The sequence below is a fragment of the Vulpes lagopus genome, chromosome 11 (assembly GCF_018345385.1).
Source record: "Vulpes lagopus strain Blue_001 chromosome 11, ASM1834538v1, whole genome shotgun sequence".
NCBI classification, from domain to species: Eukaryota; Metazoa; Chordata; class Mammalia; order Carnivora; family Canidae; genus Vulpes; species Vulpes lagopus.
Genome location: NC_054834.1, coordinates 17676553 through 17696756, shown reverse-complemented (window position 1 = coordinate 17696756; position 20204 = coordinate 17676553). Strand labels below are relative to the sequence as shown.

Below are 20204 nucleotides of genomic sequence, written 5' to 3'. Positions count from 1 at the left end.
GCTTCTTTGAAACCTCTTCTACCTGCCATGCTAGATTATAAACTTTTCTGCAGTTTTTATAATCTAACACATCTTTGTCTTCTATAGAATCTAGAATAGTGTTTTGCACATAACTGATGCTCAAAACGAATGAAGTTTCCACAGGGCAAAAGAAGAAAAGGGTTAATGTAAATAAAAGCAAATTACTGATAATCATCTGAAGGGTCAGCAAAGAAGTTAAGAAAAAAGTAACAAGAAAAAGAAACAAGATGAGTAACAATACAAAGTGTCTGTTATATCCCAGCTAGTAATCTTTCCAATTAAATTATAAATTCTTGAAGTCAAGAAATATAAACAGCTTTCCTCTCTGCATTTCCGTACACAGTGTCAAGCACATAGCAGGCAGTAAGTAAATAAATGTTTGTTGAATCATATGGAAAAAAGTAGACGACAAACCAGAGAAATGAGGTAATTTAAGAAATTAAACGCTATTGTAAGTATTCTATAAGACTCCAGAAATAAACAATAAGAAAATAGTAAGAGTATGACAAGAATCAGTAAGATAGTGTTGAAGCAGGGTAGTTGCCAGAAAGTTTCCACAAATTTAGTGTTTTCATAGGAACAAATTAAAGATTTCACCTACTCTCATTTTACAGAGAAAAAAGTTGAGGCCCAGAGTTTCAAGATTTTCTCACAGAGACTGTAGCATAACTAGGAAAACTCCTAACCAGGTCCCCAAATTTCCAGTTAAAAGCTCTTATGCCACACTTTACGAAAGAAAACCAAAATAAATAAATAAATAAATAAATAAATAAAATGAGAATTCTTTGGATTGCAAATGTTTCATTGTATTTAGCTAATGATAGATAATTCTTAACTTATAATCTGTACATATAAGCAGCACTATTTCTAGCTCTTCTGCACCAAATATTTCCCAGTAGATAGTTATTTAATAGGAAGGAATGACATAGAAATGGGTTCCAGAAACTTGGAAGGCAAAGCAGAAAACCCTTTCTTTCTAATTAAAAGATGGCTGAGATCTGACAGGCTTGAGGCTGATGGTATTTAAAATATCCGATGCCTCCTCTAGAGTTGTCTGTTCATCCATACTGAGGGAAACTACTGAAAGGGTGAAAGGTCCTTATGGATTAAACTGTAAAAACTGGTATGTGTTAAGAACCCTGAAATATGAAAGACCCATGCCGTTCAGGTAACTAAGACCACAAGGACTTAGGAATTGCTGAACTGAAGGAGTGTAAGGGAGCTTCTCCTGGTTGTACTTGCAAAGTCAGGAGCTTATGCTAACTGAGCTCTGATGAACCTTTCTCTTTTAGTGTTCTCTGATTCGATGTTTCTGCTTTTTTCAACAAGGGGCAAAATTTAGGATAATGACTCATACAGCAACAACGTCCTAAGTTTTGTACAGTAATGCAAAAAATGTTTCTGTCTGAAGATGTTAGAGGAAGTTCAAATTGTATAATACTTATCTATCGTGCTATTCAGGAATAGGCAGGTTGCTCTAACATATTGAGACCAAAAACAAGGAAGAGAACATTGAAAATGTAGTTTAAGACAGCTGGGTATTACGAAATTCTATATGTACTGTAATACATTGGAAATAACTTAGGCTTTGTAGTTAGACATATTTAATTTCCAAGCTCTGCCACCAACTGACACAAATTACTTACTATGTTAGTGTGTCTCTGTATTTTCATCTATCGAAGATAATAGCCCTTATCTTTTAAAATTTTTAAGGACTGAAGGCAACACCGGCATTATTCCAACACTACACCCAGTATGTATAACAGGCATTTGACCAAGGTAGCTATCATTATTAGATATAAATAGTAGAATTTTATTAGGAAAGCATCTAGTAACATATTAGCAACATCTAGTGACAAATAGTAATAGTAGTCACAAAAACAGACTCACTAAAAGGAAAACAAAAAATTAAATACTAAATAAATAAATAAGGTAAGGTAAGGTAAGGTAAGGAAGTACCTAGAAGAAAGCCAAGCCAGGAATAACATGAAATAGTGGTCTGGGCTCCCCTTTCTATCATAATTAAAAATTTCAGGTCAGGCTTTCTTCACTGACCAACCATGAAAGATCTGCCTCCAAAACAGCAGTACAATTACTTTTCCTCCTCTCAAAATATAAAAGATACAAATGTACTAAGGCATTATATTTGGTATCTAGATCACAGACTTAAATCCCCATAGTCACTGAATTTTATACTATAGCTGTCATATAAAATGCGATTCACACACAATCTGGGGCATTCTAGACCTCTAAAGTCAACATTATACAATTACATACGTTATTTAATTAAAATTATACTCTATAATGCAAACAGTAAATCATATAATATTTAGTTAATGATAACAGCATATATGGGAACCACTGCTCTTATATACTCTTAATTATGTTTTCATACAACCAATTAAAGTTCTAAATTTTAAAAAGTTATATATTTTGAAAGTATCATTAAAAATTGCTCCTATAGGTTCTTTATCTATTTTCAATTTAGAATGTACTCTAAGTGAAATTTTACACAACAAACATACCTATTAATGCCCTAATATGTGTACAGAGAGGAAATGATTCAGACTTCCAAAGCTAGGTTAAAAGAAGCCTTGCTGTTTCTACTCAGGTGTCTTGGAGTCCTGAGCTTCCATGTAAGAAATCCAACTACCTTGATGAGATCATATGGAAAGACCCCAAGATGACACACAGAGAGAGACGGACTCAGCTTTGCATTCACTTACCCAAGGGATGAGAAAACACCCAGGTGAGTAAAGCCATCTTGGGATCTAATAAACAAGACCAGCCAACAACCAACCACCACTGAGCAACTCTACTCACCCCTGCATGAAGCAGAATCACCTAGTAAATCTTGCTGGAATTCCTGACCCATTAAATCATCAAATATAATAAAATTGCTGTTATTTTAAGCCACTATGTTTTAAGTTTGTTACACAGCAATAGATGGTATATCCTTCACAAAATCTTAGAGTCCATGAATAAATTGTTTGGGGTAAGTTATGTATGTACAAAACTTGCCCTGACTTCAGAGAAATGTTAAACAGAATTTGTCTTATAAAACACACTGATGGTTAAAATCAAAAGTGAAGGGCCAGAATGAAGATGCTCAGCAATATATAATGTCAGAACTATAATCAAACATCTTGAAATTATTTTCTTCCATTAGCTTTTATGACATAGTAGAGCTCTTTTCCTACCTAGTTCCATGAATGTTATACTTCAAATAATGCTCTCTAACCTAGAATTCCTTCATTTCTTTACTGAAATCCTACTACCTCCAAAGGTTCTCTCAAACATCCATTCCTACCTCCTGTATTCCTTTTCCCTTTCTTAATATCTGCCTACTTCCATTTCCACCAGTACCTTCACTATTTTCCATCCATCTTGTGGTATTTAACTTATTGCATTAAACATTATAATTACTTTTTTCTAGTATCCTATTAGATTGTTTAAGGTACTTAAAGGCAGAAACTTTATTGTTGATTCTGTCATTTTTATTAAAACCTACCACGGCACCTAAGCACTAAAAATGTTTGTCAAGCTAAGTAGTTCTACTCTGCTAACAGAAATCTCAGGTTTCAAAGACAAACACAACACTGAAGTACCGCAAAAAAAAAAAAAAAAAAAAAAAAAAAATCACTTCCTGAATATTACAAAGTATCTTATTGTGATTCAATTTGTTGGGATCCCTGGGTGTCACAGCGGTTTGGCGCCTGCCTTTGGCCCAGGGCGCGATCCTGGAGACCCAGGATCGAATCCCATGTCCGGCTCCCGGTGCATGGAGCCTGCTTCTCCCTCTGCCTGTGTCTCTGCCTCTCTCTCTCTCTCTCTCTCTCTCTGTGACTATCATAAAATAAAAATAAAAATAAGTGATTCAATTTGTTCCTCTGGAGTCCCTGGGTGGCTCAGTCAGTGAAGCATGTGACTCTCAATCTCAGGGTCCTAAGTTCAAACCCCAAATGCGGCATGAAGCTGAATTAAAAAAAAAAAAACAAAAAAACTGCTCCTGATTATGAAGAATTGATAACCTTTCACTACTATATAACTACATACCCAATTATCAAGTATACAGAGAGAAACCAGAAGCTTTCTTATATACCAGTAGCAATCTGGAAAAAAATCCCCCCAAATGAAACAATACCAGAAGAAAACTTATAATCTGTATTAAATATCAATAAATTTTTTGGAAATATAAAAGAATATGAGTAGGTAAAGATATACATGTAGCTTGTAAGTATAAAGAAAATTCTGTAATTACAATCTGCCCCTACTTTAATCAATAAATTTAACAAAAGCCCCGAGGTGACGGGGAGGGGGGAAAGAGTGGACTTTACAAAATAATTTTCAACTTAATAAGGAAAAATAATGGGATGCTTGAGTGGCTCAGTGTTTGAGCGCCTGCTTTCGGTCCAGGAATCGAGTCCTACATCAGGCTCCCTGAGAGGAGCCTGCTTCTCCCTCTGTCTATCTCTCTGCCTTCCTCTGCGTGTCTCTCATGAATAAACAAATAAAATCTTAAAAAAAAAAGAACAAGGGAACTTTGATCCAAACCTCAAAAACAGAAATTTTCAAAATGTACTACGATCCTAAAGGTAAAACCTAAAACTATAAAGTATCTAAAAGAAAACATAGAGGGGCACCTGGGTGGCTCAGTTGGTTAAACATGTGACTTCAGATCAGGTCATGATCCCAGGGTTCTGGGATCCATCCCCACATCGGGTTCCCTGCTCAGCAGGGAGTCTGCTTCTCCCTCTTCCTCTGCAGCTCCCCCGTTTGTGCACACACACAAGCTCTCTCTCTCTCTTTCCTCTGTCAATAAAATCTTTAACAATAAATAAATAAAAGAAAACATAAGAGAAAACCTGTGTGACCCTAGGTTACAAAGCTCTCTCAGTTAAGACACAAAAAGCACAAATCATAAAAGAAATAAAATAAATTTATCTGCTATGAAAAAGTGTGAAAACCAATATTAAGGGAATGAAAAGCCACAGGATGGGAGAATACATTGGTGAAATACAAATCTGATGAAGTACTTGTACATAGAATATGTAAAGAATGTTCACAATTTGAAAATAAAAATAACACATAATTTGAACAGACACTTCACCAGAGAAGAAACAGGAATGGAAAATAAGCACATAAAATGATACTCAACATCATAGTCACTGGGGAACTGCAAATTAAAACCACAATGAAATACTACTACATATCTGCAAGGATGACTAAGATTTAGTAGACTAACAATATCAAGGGCTGGTGGGAATGAAAAAAGTACAGCCACTTTAGAAAAGTTTGGCCATGGGCAGCCCTGGTGGCGCAGCAGTTTGGTGCCTGCCTTCGGCCCAGGGTGTGATCCTGGAGACCGGGGATCGAGTCCCGCATCAGGCTCCCTGCATGGAGCCTGCTTCTCCCTCTGCCTGTGTCTCTGCCCCTCTCTCTCTCTCTCTCTCTGTTTCTCATGAATAAATAAATAAATAAATCTTTAAAAAAAAAAAGTAAAAAAAAAAAAAAGAAAAGTTTGGCCATTTCTTATGAAGTTAAACATAAACGTAAACCATACAACCCAGGGACTCCACTTCTAGATATTTGCTCAAGAGAATGAAAGCATATGTCCACCACAAGATTTGTCTGTGAATGACTGTAGTGGGATTATTCATAAACATCAAAAACCAGAAACAATCCAAATGTCCATCAACTGGAGAAAGAAAAAGCAAACTGTGGTATCCCTATGCAATGAACTCCTACTCAGAAATAAAAAGAACGAATTGATTAATGCAATAAGACTGATGAATCTCAAAAAACAATATGCTAAAAAATAATATGCTAAGTAAAAGACAACAAACATAAAAAAGACAGTGTAAGATTCAACTTAGATGATATTCTGGAAAAAGTAAAACTATTGGACAAAGGATCACTCCTGAGACTGGAGGTACAAGTAACAAGTGACAAAAGGGAACTCTTTGAGATGATAGAAAATACATGACTGTGCTGATCGCTACTATGTACGCTTATTAAAACTCATAGAACTAGGGTACCTGGGTGGCTCAGTCAGTTAAGGGTCTGCCTTCAGCAAGGTCATGATCCCAGGGTCCTGGGATGGAGTCCAGCATCAGCTCCCTGCTCAGTGGTGCTAGTCAGTAGAGTGTGCAACTCTTGACCTCAGGGTTGCGATTTCCAGCTCCACAGGGGGTACAGAGATTACTTAAAAATAAAAAATCTTTAAATAAATAAATAAATAAATAAATAAATAAATAAAATCCTTTTGAAAAAATTAGAAAAATAAAAATAGATCCAAGCACACATGACTTTATGATAAAATTGGCATTCTACATCTGAGTGGAAAGAACAAACTATTCAATAAATGGTATTAAAATGGTGTTAAGAACTACTTAAGTGTTGAAACAAAATTAATTTTAAGTCCTATCTAATTTTATGTCTAAATAAATTACAAATAGGATTTCCATTTATAGTATTCTTACAGGTTTTGTACACGTATGTAGATTAAAAACAAAATTTTCTCATTGTATAATGTAGTGATAAGTTCTTTTTTCGAGATTAGAGTGTACAAAATGGCAATTCTAAGGTGAGTCAAATTCAAGGTGAGTCAAATATAATATTCACACAGTGACTTTCCTTTCTAGTTTTCATGCCATTAATATCAGCCTCTTGTGCTCATTTGACAATTTAACCTTTGTCTGTGCGCTGCTGGTCAACTTCTCATCCCATTATCACTTTTCTGCTGTTCTTATTTAAAAATACCTGCCAAAAATTTCCCAACAACCAGGTATCTCTTCTTCAGCAGGTAGAAAGGGCTGAAATGTAGTACAACTCGTTCATTTCTCAACCTAGTCTATGGGGGGATAACAAAGGCTTCCTTTCAAGTGGAGTCCTGAAAGATGAGCAGACATTAGCTAGGTATAGTAGAAATCTGAAACTAGGGATGGAATAACGGGTAGACAAATTTCTAGGCAGCAAGGAGCACTGAGGAGAAGCATAAAGAGCTAAACAGAACCTTGGAGGACATTTTTAGGAATTTAAACATCATCTCATAAACAGAAAAGTGACATAAAGATACAAGATGGCACTGAGATAAGGAACATAAACAGCAAGACAAATTTGACTAAGGAAGGCTGAATTTTGAACATATTACTTTTACAGTTCTGTAGTGTAATAGTGACTATCAAGGAGGCAGCTGAACATACGGATCTCAAACTCCAAACACTAGAAAACCAAAGGGTGATCAGCAAAGCCAGAGAGAGAAGTATTGTAAAAGGGTCCCAAACTAAACCAAATGCTGAAACAGTAGCAGTAGAGTTAAGGCCAAAGATAAGGGAGGCCATGAGAACGAGGACGAATGGAAGGTAAATTGTTATATCACAGTTAAGGTTAAGGAATCATGCCTAATTTTTTTTTTAAGACAGCTTTTAAAGGCTGTGAACAGAAGGCTACCTTAGAACTAAGAGAAGATCTGAGATTATTTGTTCCTCAAAGAAAAAGCATTAGTTGTTGTCTGCAACTATGAGACTTTTTGTAAGGGTCCCCTCCACATACGCGATACTGAAGCATACATACACTAACAGAATCTCCTATACATAGAACATTTTTTAAATATTTTATTTATTTATTCATGAGATACACAGAGAGAGAGGCAGAGACACAGGCAGAGGAAGAAACAGGCTCCATTCAGGGAGCCTGATGTGGGACTTGATCTCGGGTCTCCAGGATCACGCCCTGGGCTGAAGGCCGCGCTAAACCTCTGAGCCACCGGGGCTGCCCTACACAGAACATTTTAAAACACCACTAATTTGAGCTGCATCTGATAAGAGAACTCTAAGGTACCTGTCTATAATGTCAAACTCATATCCATCTTTTCCAACAGGCCCACCCACAATTTTTCAATGATATGCTTATCCCTGCCATCTGAAACCATAAAATTAAGTATATAAATCCTTTCTCGCTACATATTTGATAATCATGAAGCTGTATCATGATTCCGTGTCCAGGAGTACCATTTTACCACTAAATCAACTCCATTTTACTACTACAGTAGTCTCCGATATCCCTGTCTCTAATTTTTCTCCCAGCCAATTCATCCCACACAATGTTAACAAATTAGTATTCCTAAAGTACCAATTTGAATAAATTATCACTCTACTAAAAAAAACCAAAAACCTGTGCCTTGCTGTTGCCCACAGACTGAAGTCTGAACTTCTTATCCTGGCAAATAGAAGGCATACTGTGGCAAACTTTCAACTGGCATGCTGTGCTATTTCCCAACTTTGTACAAAATCACCAATTCAGCTGAATGGTTCTATTCATAGACCACTGAACATGGCATACACTCTCCTGTCCCTACAATCCTGCTCACACCATTCCCCCTAACAAGGCTGTCTCCATCATCTCCATTTACTTAAGTCCTACTCTTACTTCAAAGTCTGGTTCATTTATTTGGCAAACTAACTCACAATGTAAGGTACAATTCAAGATGAAGGAGATTTAAAAACACTTAACACAGTTTGCACAAAGGTTTAGAGCTGGAGCTCTAAAGTCAAATTATATAATGATCTGAAACTTAGATTGACTACTTAATATCCTTAGGCAAGTACTTAAATTTTCTGAACTTCCATTCAGCACTTATAAAAGGCTAATACCTAACTAAACTTTAAAGAAGCTGTGAAAATTAAATAAGAACATACAGCTCTGAGTACAGTTCTGTAAGCATTAACTATTGGTATTGTTGTTATTATTGTTGTTTCTGTACTTAAGAAGCTCATATTCTAGCTCAAGTTGTACTTAAGTACTCACTGCATCAGCTTTTGGCCCAACTCAAAAAAAAGCCTGACAGTATTTACTAATCCTTATATTTTTATCATCCTCAAGGGAGAAAAATGAAAAATGGTGACTATTACTCCCCTAAGGTATAAAGTGTGTCAGTGATTCAGCCAGAAAATGTCCTGGAACACCGGCTTTCCAGAATATTGTTCCATATGTAAACCACTGAAGGTGGCTCTGAATTAAGTGGTATCTAAAGAAAATGTATACGCTTTCTATTAAAAAGCTTACAAAAGTAGCTACTTAAAATTTGTATTACAAAGAGGACAGATAAAATTAATTTATTAATACAAAGTATTGTTTTTTCTTCAAATCAATCACTGAGTACAAGGCAAACATCATAAAATGATGACCAAAAGGCACCTGGGTGGCTCAGTGGTTGAGCATCTGCCTTCAGTTCAGGTCATGATCCCAGGGTCCAAGATCCAGTCCCACATCAGGCTCCCCCCACAGGGAGCCTGCTTCTCCCTCAACCTATGTCTCTGCCTCTCTCTCTGTCTCTAAATAAAATCTTAAAAAAAAAAAAAATGGGGATCCCTGGGTGGCTCAGTGGTTTAGCGCCTGCCTTTAGCCCAAGGCATGATCCTGGAAGCCTGGGGTTGAGTCCCACAACAGGCTCCCTGCGTGGAGCCTGCTACTCCCTCTGCCTGTCTCTCTCTCTCCATCTCTCCCTCTCTCTTTCTCTCTCTCTCTCGGTCTCTCATGAATAAATAAATAAAATCTTAAAAAAAAAAAAAAGACTAAAATGATGTCTGCTGTGAAGGAATTGATATAATCTAGTTAAATGGGAATTCACAAAGGTATATAGTTAATTTATATTAGTTAACAGAACACATTATATAATATTTGAATTTTGAAATATATATAGTATTTAACATATTATAATAATATGTATTTATTATATTAAAAAAAACTCGTAAGGACTTCGGATTTTTGGCCCATGTTACCAATATTGTAACAAACCATCAATTGTAACTGGACTATTCCACTCAATCTTTAACTAAAAGCATTCTGCGAGTGGCTTTCCAAAATTCAAACTATGGTGAATTAAAAATTCAAGAAAAGTGTTTACCAGAGGATTCTAGTCATACCAATGAACTTATTTACTTTGGCACCCAAAATCAAAATAGGCTGCCAAATTTTAATCTAAATACTAAAGAGTAGCAATTTATTCTGAATTCCCCATTCCCAAATCTAATTCATTTTTTATTTAGAAATAGTTTGGCATAATTCTTTAAGCCCCAACAGAATGGGTGACTCAGGCAGAAATCATTAATTGATACTGAAGCCATTAGGTAAAATATAACTGGGAAACTGGATATTCACAAATTATCAGCACACAGATTACAAACTAAATGCAAACAAAAATGAATTAGTATAATGGGGATAATGGTCACTTCAACCAATTTACTAATGGCACAGTCTTAATATTATATGCCTCCCTGATGGGAAATAATATGAAGTACCTCTATAAAATATTCTTACCAAAACTATTTAATCTGGATTAATTAGCCTTGATCTTGATACCTAACTTCCAGTTTATAATAAATACAAAGAATCAAGCTAAATACCACAACATGGGTGTGGAGATTACTTAAAAATAAAACCTTTAGGGGTGCCTGGATGGTTCAGTCGGTTGAGTGTATGCCTTTAGCTCAGGGTGCTGGTATCAAGGCCATGTTGGGCTTCTTGCTCACCAGGGAGTCTCCTTCTGTCTCCTTTTCCTTCTGACCTTCCCTCTGGCTCATGCTCACTCTCTCGCACTCTCTCTCAAATAAATAAATAAAATTTTAAAATAAAATCTTTAAAAATAAATACAATAAAATAAATGTTTAGAAATCATGAACATAAAAAAATATACAAGGTAACAGGTATGTTGAACTAGTATCTTCAAAAAGCCAATGTCTTGGGATCCCTGGGTGGCTCAGTAGTTTAGTGCCTGCCTTTGGCTCAGGCCTGATCCTGGAGACCCGGGATTTGAGAACATCGGGCTCCCTGCATGGAGCCTGCTTCTCCCTCTGCCTGTGTCTCTGCCTCTCTCTCTCCGGGTCTCTCATGAATAAATAAATAAAATCTAAAAAAAAAAAAGCCAATTTCATGAAGAAAAAAGTGAGAACATTAAAATAAATAGATGTAGAAAAAAAAAAAGAAAAGATCACTCAAAAGAAGGCATTATAGGGGCAGCCCAGGTGGCTCAGTGGTTTAGCGCCGCCTTCAGCCCAGGACCTGATCCCAGAGTCCCAGGATCGAGTCCCACGTCAGGCTCCCTGCATGGAGCCTGCTTCTCCCTCTCTGCCTCTCTCTCTCTCTCTCTCTCTCTGTGTGTCTCTCATGAACAAATAAACAAAACCTTTAAAAGAAAAAAAGCATTATAAAAATATATAAAACACATAGTGTGTTTGTACACAATGGAGAAATTGGGGGTTACTGGAAGACTGAATATGCACTAGCTACATTATATTCTTAAATATTTTAATGTTATTGTAATTATGTGGCTATTTTTAGAAGATGAAGGCTGAAATACTTAAGAATGAAGTGTCATAATGTCTACAGTTTATTTTCAAATGATTGAGTGCATATATAATAAAATATTAATAGCTGTTAAATCTAGGAAGAAAAAATATATGAGATCATTGTATTATTCTCAGCTTTTCTGTATGCTTAAAATTTTTCATAATAAAAAGTTAGGAAAAAAGAAATAACTTGGAAAAAATTTTAAAGTTAATCTCCACTTTCTTCTTCCTGTTTATCAGTCTAAAGGGGAAAAATTAAGTTAACTGTAGCGTTGTGTAGTTAGGCTCACACTCTTGCAGAGATGGGCTTGATCCAAATTCTTTACACATTAGCTATGCAACTCTGTGTGAGCTAAGAAAAACTCAGTTTTAATCTAAAAATACTGAGATAATACCATGGCACATGACAAGCATTCAATAAATGCTTTTTCTTTCTCCCTTCAAACCCCCAAACTTTATTTCCTAAGCTATTATGGCTGACCACACATTGATTTCACAAGTATCTGCTCCAAATAAATGCTATCGGGAGTTTTTTGTCTGTTTACTTATACTTTTTTGATACTAAGCAATTAACCCTTGGGCACAGCTGGTGGGAATGTAAAATGATTTAACTACTATGGAAAACAGTATGGCAGCTCCTTATAAAAATTAAAAGATTACCATATGACCCAGCAATTCTACTTTAGGGCATATATCTGAAAGAACTGAAAGCAAGGACTCCAACAGATGTAGGTACACCCATGTTCATACCAGCATTATTCATAATAGCCAAAAGGTAAAAGAACCCAAGTGTCCATCTAGGGATAAACGTACAAAATGTGGTATATACATACAATGGAACATTATTCAGCCCTAAAAAGGAATTCTGACACATGCTGTAACATATATAGAAAGAGGGAGACAGAGGGAGAGACTGTGTAGGTGTGTGCATGGGAGGAGTGGCGGCTGATTCTGCAGAACCTCTTGCCTTTTTCACCATCTGCAATTTCTAAGCCTTTCCAGGAGTATTGTAAATAGGATTGTTTAGCATTATCTCTTTCTGTAGGAACTTACATTAATCTTCTATTATGCTCTCACGCGCTCTCTCAATCTCTCTCTCTCTCCTTTTCCCTCGGCCCCCCAAAGGAATGAGAGGTATGATCTCCAGCAAAACTGAATCAGAGTAACTCCAAGCTCAGGTACATCCAACATAGAATAAGAAGTGAAATGTTGGTATGAAAACAGGTAGATTAAATGTAAATTTAGAAACTTAATGGTCAAACTTATAGCTTTCTTTCTCCACCCAGCACTAAAGCCCTGCCATCTAAACTCATTACCTCTATCAATCCTCTCCTCTCCATTATTCCAATTACACAGACAGAAAAACGAAGGACCTTTATCTGAAGAAAATGAAAACTCTCTTACCCACTACCCAGAGGAAAGAAGTACAGATAAAATATTGGCGGGGGGGGGGGGGGGTGCCAGCTGGCCCAGTCGATAGAATATGCGATTCTTGGTTTCTGGGTTATAAATTCGAGCCCCACGCTGGGTGTAGAGATTACTTAAAAATAAAATCTTAAAAGGAAAAAAAAAAGGGATAGAAAATGGGAGTTCATTAGTCACTAAGCCATGTTCAAGCATGCCTGGTGAACTTTCAATCAGCTTTGAACATTCCTTGTATATGAAGGAACTGCTAAGGATAACAAACATCTGAAGAAAGCCTCCAAGACCAAAATCAACAACAACAAAAATGCTTTAGAGGAACCAAAAACAATGCAAGAAACAAAGAAACTATAATTAACATCCTTGAAGAGATAACAAATGTTGCAGCCATGAAAAAGGAACAAGATGCTACAATACAGGAACAAAGAATGAGAGCTCATAACATTGTTTTAAAACAGACCTAAAATTTAAAAATTCAATGAAAGGGTTGAAATCTCCAAGATTGTGGAAAAAAAGACAACTTTTTGGAGATCAAATTTCTCAACATCAACATTGGAAGCCAGGCAATATGGGAATATCTCCAAACTTTTGAGGGAAAATGATTTCCAATATAGAAATCTCTCAACAGCCAAACCGTCTAGCGTGAGGGTAAAAATAAATCCAAAGAAAAAAAAGTATTTCCAACACACACTTTCACAGTAGTAGTAGAGGAAACCAAAATGAAGGAATAAACCAAAGGCAGGCATAGAATCCAGAAAAAAGGGACTCAAGGAAAGTGAAAGAAATTCCCAGAATGTCAGCTAAGGGAAGTCCCAAGATGACAGCTTTGCAGCAGGCCTAAGGAGAAAACAATCCGGACTACAGCAGGAAGAAAGACAGCTACAGAAGAGATGACTACAGGAACAAATACAACTGATAAGTTTATCTGACAGATTTGACCATGTGGAAAATTGTACAGAGAAGCATTTTATGCAGCTGCTGGAGGGTGTATAGAAAGACTTGGCCAGACAAAACTGAGCAAATGAAAAAAAACGAGGTATGAAAAACAAAGGTTACACAAGAAAATGAAATCATAGTAAACTATTTCAGCAGTGACAAATAAGTGGTTATAATGAGAAACTTCTGAACATGAATTTAACTTAAAATTGTGGAATTAACAATATTCGAAAAATAAGGAAAGGTATAGTTTGAAACATCTTCCAGCATCTATCTCTTTAAATCACTGGTATTTACATACTTCAAATCACTTCTAATAGACTCTTAAATATAGAGAACAAACCGATGGTTACCAGTGGGTGAGGGGATGGGTTAAATAGATGATGGGGATTCATGAGTGCCCTTGTGGTAAACACAAAGCGATGTATGAATTGTTGAATCACTGTATCATATACCTGAAACAAATATAACACTGTATACTAATTAACTGGAATGAAAATTAAAACAAAAATGATTAATCAATTCTTTTAAAAGCCTCTTTTCATTAGAGTTAAATTCTGTAACTCTACTTTCAAGGCAAACATTCTGTGAAATGCTCTGGTTTTATCTTGGGATACTTCACAGGATCATTCTAAGGAAAAAAATAGGTTAATAAATGCAAAACAAAAACACTAACAAAAATTATAAGATCTATACACTTTTTATTAGTTACTGCAATCATTAAGACATTTGTTATCTAATATGTTTGTTCTGCTATTTGCTCTAATTCTTAATGTCGGATACCTTCAATACATGTCCACTTTTATCTTCCGCATTTAACAAATCAAAAATTTATTCAATCTTAAAGGAAAATGGGAGATGAACTCTTCAGTAGATTACCTCCCTAACAACTAAATCTGGTTATTTTCTAGTTTTAAAAATCTAAAAAGCTTTGTACATTTTCTTTTTATAAGAAATAAGTTTAATTTTTACATAATGACTCAAGCTATCATGGAAGTCAGCTACTGCACTATGACTGGATGGCCTCATAGGTTTTAGGTGTGAAAAGCCCCAAGCGCTATACTAAATGGGCTTATCAGACTGCTATGCCTTTGTAATTCTGTTTATCACTCTTAACATTCAAATCTGCCAATGATCCTTACTCTGTCTGGACTAATCCACTTCTGAAATTGTTATGGGGTTAAAATCATCATGTTTCTGACTCAAATAACATGTATTAAATGGCCTGTCAACCCTTTTCACAGTTTCATTTAATCCAAGTAATTTCTGTTAGAATGGTAGCCAACGTAAAAAATTTAGCAATTCTCACTAAAGATTAAAAAAAACAAAACAAAACAAAAAAAACACCCTACTACCATACAGGAACTCAACTAGTTAATGGAGTTGGAAATTAGATTTTTTGAATGTCTGTGTTTTGAGGGAAGGGATCTATTTTCTTTGCTTAGGTATCTTTATAGCTCAGTTCCTATTCTGATTCAAACTCTTCAATCGGCCAGCATGGGATAATTGGGGACACTGAACATATCCTATGTGCTATCCAGGAACTATTTAATTTAGAGAAACACTGGAAAGAGTTATATATCTAAAACAATAGACACATCCACTCACTAAGATTTTATTTTTTTTAAGTAAACGCTAAACCCAAGGTGGGGCTCGAACTCACTGATCCGAGATCAAGAACCACATGCTCCACTAACTGAGGCAGCCAGATGCCCCAACCAACCATTCACTAAGATTCTTACATAAAGCCCAGAGAAACAAGGCTGTATTACAATTTAGGATTTTCATATTTGTAATTATATTTATATTGAGTTAATGTAAGTTTCTATTATAATAACACTGTTGCTTAAGAGTATTCTTAATTTTTTAAAACAGAACCTCAATTTAGTTAAAATTGAACTTTAGAAGGGTAAGAATACTCAAGAAAGATTTTCACCATTAATCATTAAGACACTGAAAAAATACTTCTCTCTTTTGTTTTTCCTCAGTAAAATAGCATTTCTCTCGAAAAAATGAAATTCTTACGACAGTGTTTATATCTAGTCACTACTCAAACACAAAACAAAACAAAACCAAAAAACCCTACACAGGTCATAGAAAAACATGTTCCCCACATCCTAATGTAGAAGGTATAATTCCTCATATTAAGACTTCACAAGGTGTAGCCTTCAAAATTAAGAATTCTAAAGGCAATTTAAAAAATTAGATTTCTTTCTAACAGCCATTTCACTTGAAGGGCCATTTTTAAGCACCGTATTTTAAGTTAGACTTGTGAAAGAATGCTTACGATTTTCAGCCACTCCAATGCACTGACACTGTCATACTCCACATTTTACTTCCTCATTCAAAGAACTCAGAAGAACAAATACACTGTTTACACATCACAGTAAGGCTAATACTAAGCTGCGAAGGCGGACTTTGAGGCACTTTAAAAGGTAAGCGTAAAAAAGAGCTTTAAAATACTAACCACCTACAATTCCAGACTAAAAGTAGCAAAACTTCCATCCTCAAAGCCACTTTCCTAGAAGCAACACGCTCCAGAGAGAGAACTTCGCCCTGGGCCAGGACAGGAAGGCTCTGCCTGTTGCCCAAGCTTTTCCGCAGGCAAAACAGCAGGGAAGATGTAACCCTGCTCCTCCATACGCCTGTGCAGCATTTTAAAAATCATGAAAACTGGCCGTTCTAATTCGAACACACAGAGAATTATTCATGATTTAAGCTGCAATTAGACCAGCGATGCCAAAACTGCTTGACATGTCATTGTTCCTAATGAGTAAAAGTACTTTCAGGCCACATTCTCCATGTGTATTTATAACGACGATCGCGGTACGCTTGAGGCTTTTGATCCCACAAGTACCTGATTTTCAACCACTCTCCAGGTGGTACCACTGTCAGACGATCGTGGACCGACAATTAAATAAGCAGTGCCATCTATTTGGGGTAAATACTGAGAATCATAGGGCTAGCTCGCATTTTAGGAGAGAACTGCCTAGCCCGGTCTGAGAGGGACGCTTATGAATTTGCCATTTTCTGCTGTTAAGACCTTTTGCAGTCACTTGATGTGGCCGGAAAAAAACCGTCCACGCTCCTGATTTTATCATTTGCTGCAGGAAAAAAAAAAAAGAAAAGAAAAGAGAAGAAAAGAAAGAATATGGCTGAAAGTCCTTTCTGAAGGGCGGCGGTACTCCGACCAGGACCCCCCCGCCCCCGACCACTCGGGGAGGCGGGGCGGACGGCGCCCCCGGGCCCTGCGCACCACCTCACTTCCCTGACGGGGATGGAGAGCTCGGGCCTCCGGGGGCTTCCAGCGGACGCCGCCGCTCTCCACACCCCTTTTCTTGACAGGATTTTCTGGCGTCGGAGCCCGTGTCACGAACACGCAATTGTGCCACCGCGTCCGCACGGCCTAGACCGCTCGAGGCCGCGACCCCCGGGCGATCGCGCCGCCTCCCCGGCTCCCCCGGAGCCCCGCTCGCCCGGGCGGGCACCCACACACAGGGCGACAGATGTCTGCGGCGCAGGCACTGGGAGATGGAAACAAACAATATAACAAAATAAGAATAATAATTTTTTTAAAAACACATTAAAAGAGTTTGGGCCCTTCCCGTCGCAGCGACCGAAATTTCAGGCTCCATTTCCTGTCCCCAAGGGCTGCGCGACCGCCTGCTGAGGACCGGCCGGCGCCCGCCCGCGCTCCCCCTGCCCGGCCCCGGGGCGCCCTCCCCTCCCCTCCCCTCCCCCCCCCGCGGCGGCGGCGGCGGCGGCGGCGGCACCCACCTCGCGGCAGCGGCTTCACCTCCCCGTTCTCCGCGCGGGCGGCCCCGCCGGCCTCGCCCGCGCCGCCGAGGCCGTGCCTCCGCCTCTCCTTGTCCCGCTTCTCCTTGGGCCGGCGCGGCTTGGCGGCGGCGGGCAGCGCGAGGTGGGGCGGCTGAGCGCGCAGCGGCGGAGGAGGGACCAGCAGCCTGCGCGGCACCGGCTGCGGCGAGGGAGCGGAGGCTGAGGAAGGGACCGCCGCGCCAGCCGAGAAAGAGAAAGTGCCCCGGGCGGAGGGCGGGGAGGGCGCGGCGGGCGGCGCCGGGAAGCCCCAGGGCGCGGGGCTGCCATAGCCCTGAGGCGAAGGTGCCGACAGCGGCTGCAGCTGCCTGCTGCTCCCGCCGCTGCCCCCTTCTCCGTTCAGTCTCCGCGGCGCCTTCTTCTCCTCAGTCCGGACCTTCTTGGCCGACAGAGGACCCGGTGGGTCCCGGAACGGGGGCTGCAATTTGCCAAACGGTTCCTTCTCGGCGGCGGCGGCGGCGGCGGCGGCGGCGGGGGCGCCGTGCACTGGGCCCGGCGGTTCCGCCATTTTGCGCTCCTGTTGTATTTACTCTCCTCCGCTCCCGGGCGCGGGGCAGGGGCGGGCTCTCCGCGAGGGGCGGGCTGGGGCGGGGCGGACGGCCGCCGGCGGAGCCTCCTATTGGGCGAGGCGCGCTGAGGGATCCCTCTCGGAGCCAACCAGAGGCGTGAGTCTGGAGCCAAAGAGGCGGTGCCGCCCAGCGGCCCAGTGTGGGAGGTCGGGAGCGCCGCGGGGCGTGGCCAGCGGGGCGCGGGCTGCGGGGGCGGGGCTTCCCGGTTTGCCGGGAGCGGCGGGCGCGAGCCCCCCAGCTCGGGACCCCCGACTGCGCCGGCCCCGAGCGGCTGCGCCCGGGTGGGACCGCGTGCTGGATCGCTGGGGCCTTTGGTCCCTGCGCGTCTCCTGGCGCCCAGGAAGCCCAAGTGCCCGGACGCTCAGCTCGCAGGACGCAGTTCTGTGCGGAATCGAGTCCTTCCCCGGTGCGGCGGCGGCCGTGGGGGGGGGGGGGCGACTGCGGATCGCTCGGCTGCGGGCCCGACCCGCCGTGCCCCCGACGCTCACATCGCCGCCTCTGATGCGTCCCCGCAGACCCAGAGCTCTCGGATTACTTCTGAGCTGGAAGGTAAGACTCCCTGGAAAAAAAATTGTTTTCTTTTGGACTTTTGGGACACCCTCTTAAAGATCTTCATTTTATCGCAGCTGTTTCAACCGAGACTTCCTAAGAAGAGTCTGTTTCAGCGATATTTATCGATGTTTGGAAAGCAAGGATGACTTTTTTTTTTTTCAAGTGTAAACTAGCGGTTAGCATCCTGAGAGTGTTCGATGCTTTTTTTTTTTTAGGAGCGTGTGTGTTGATTTCTGGTTTAGAAAAGCTAAGGAATTGGGAGAGAGAGATCAGAGTGACACGGTTGCAGCCAAAGCAAGGAGCACAATTTTAATTCCACTCTGAGGTCTCCCTTGAGGTTAACAAGCCAAAGAAGTAGATTTAAGAATAAAAAAAAAAAAAAAGAATAAAAGCAGACAGATGAGGAGAATGCCCTTAAGTCCTAAAAGGAGCCCGATGTTACCTGTAGCTTTTTGGGAGACAGAAGTAACGTTCCAGGATCACTGATCCTTGTGACTTTATGAAATCGGAATTTTTTAAGTTTTCTTTTCCCTTTTTTTGTTCGTTTAGAATAGTTTGGAGTCAAAATTTAGTAATGGACTTATTTTTTTAGGTGCCTCAAATTTTTAAAATAATGAAAGTATTTACTTCCTTTAATACATGACGATGAAAGAAAATGAAAATTTTGTGAAGCATGTCTTCAGGGAAAGTAGCATTGTTGGAAGAGTGGACCGAGAGGATGGGGCTGCAAATGATTGGCTAGTAACTAGCTTTGCACCCTCAGTCACAGTGCCTCAACTGTCAGAACCTCTGTCTTATTTGAATAAATTCAGTTACATGGTCACTGCGGTCTCTTCCATGCTCTAAACTTTTACCACATTCAAGGAGCTTTTCAAAATCACACTGAAACCATTACAGTTAAAATAGCCTCATAATTGACCCTCCAGGTATATAAATATGTCTCATATACATTAATATACTACCTGGAAACTTGCACCGTTTATTTTCCTCATCTCCCACAGAAGTCTGGAAAATCCAACTTGATAAGGACCCAGACTCTAACCCTCATGAATTTGTTTCTGCTTGCATTAGAGTCCTTTATACTGTTACACACTCTTATCAGTCCTCACCCTAAATTTGCAGAGCCTGGCCAAGAGTGTGGCTTGAAGGTTCACTTACCATGTGTCTAAGGATTGAAGTTATAAATCAAGATAACAAACTATTATTAAAAATGTAATTTGGGGCACCTGGCTGGCTCAGTCAGTGGAGCATGCAACCCTTGATCTCAAGGTTGTGAGTTCGAGTCCCATGTTGGGTGTAGAGATTACTTAAAAAAATAAATCTTAAAAAAAATAAAAATGAAAAATGTATCCTACTCTACTACCTTGGCTGAAATAGTAATCTGGAAGACCAGGTTTAAATTTATAATTCTCAGACTTAGAGTATTCTCAGCCAGACCCTTTTCTGTATCTACTCCAAGTTTCTTCACCCACCACACCACAAGGGACCATGCTAACATGTCCAAGCTTATGTCCACATCCCT

The 20204-nt window shown here is 39.5% G+C and overlaps 1 protein-coding gene across 1 annotated transcript in view; it reads right to left on the bottom strand.

Annotated features, from left to right (window-relative positions):
- RSBN1L (round spermatid basic protein 1 like) overlaps positions 1 to 18207 on the bottom strand; it is a 60389-nt gene extending 42182 nt beyond the window's left edge. The window contains exon 1 of the mRNA XM_041722316.1: positions 17505 to 18207. Coding sequence (XP_041578250.1) covers positions 17505 to 18069 — 565 coding nt within the window. The 5' untranslated portion in view covers positions 18070 to 18207. The remainder of the gene's footprint in view (positions 1 to 17504) is intronic.
- Positions 18208 to 20204: the final 1997 nt, after the last annotated feature.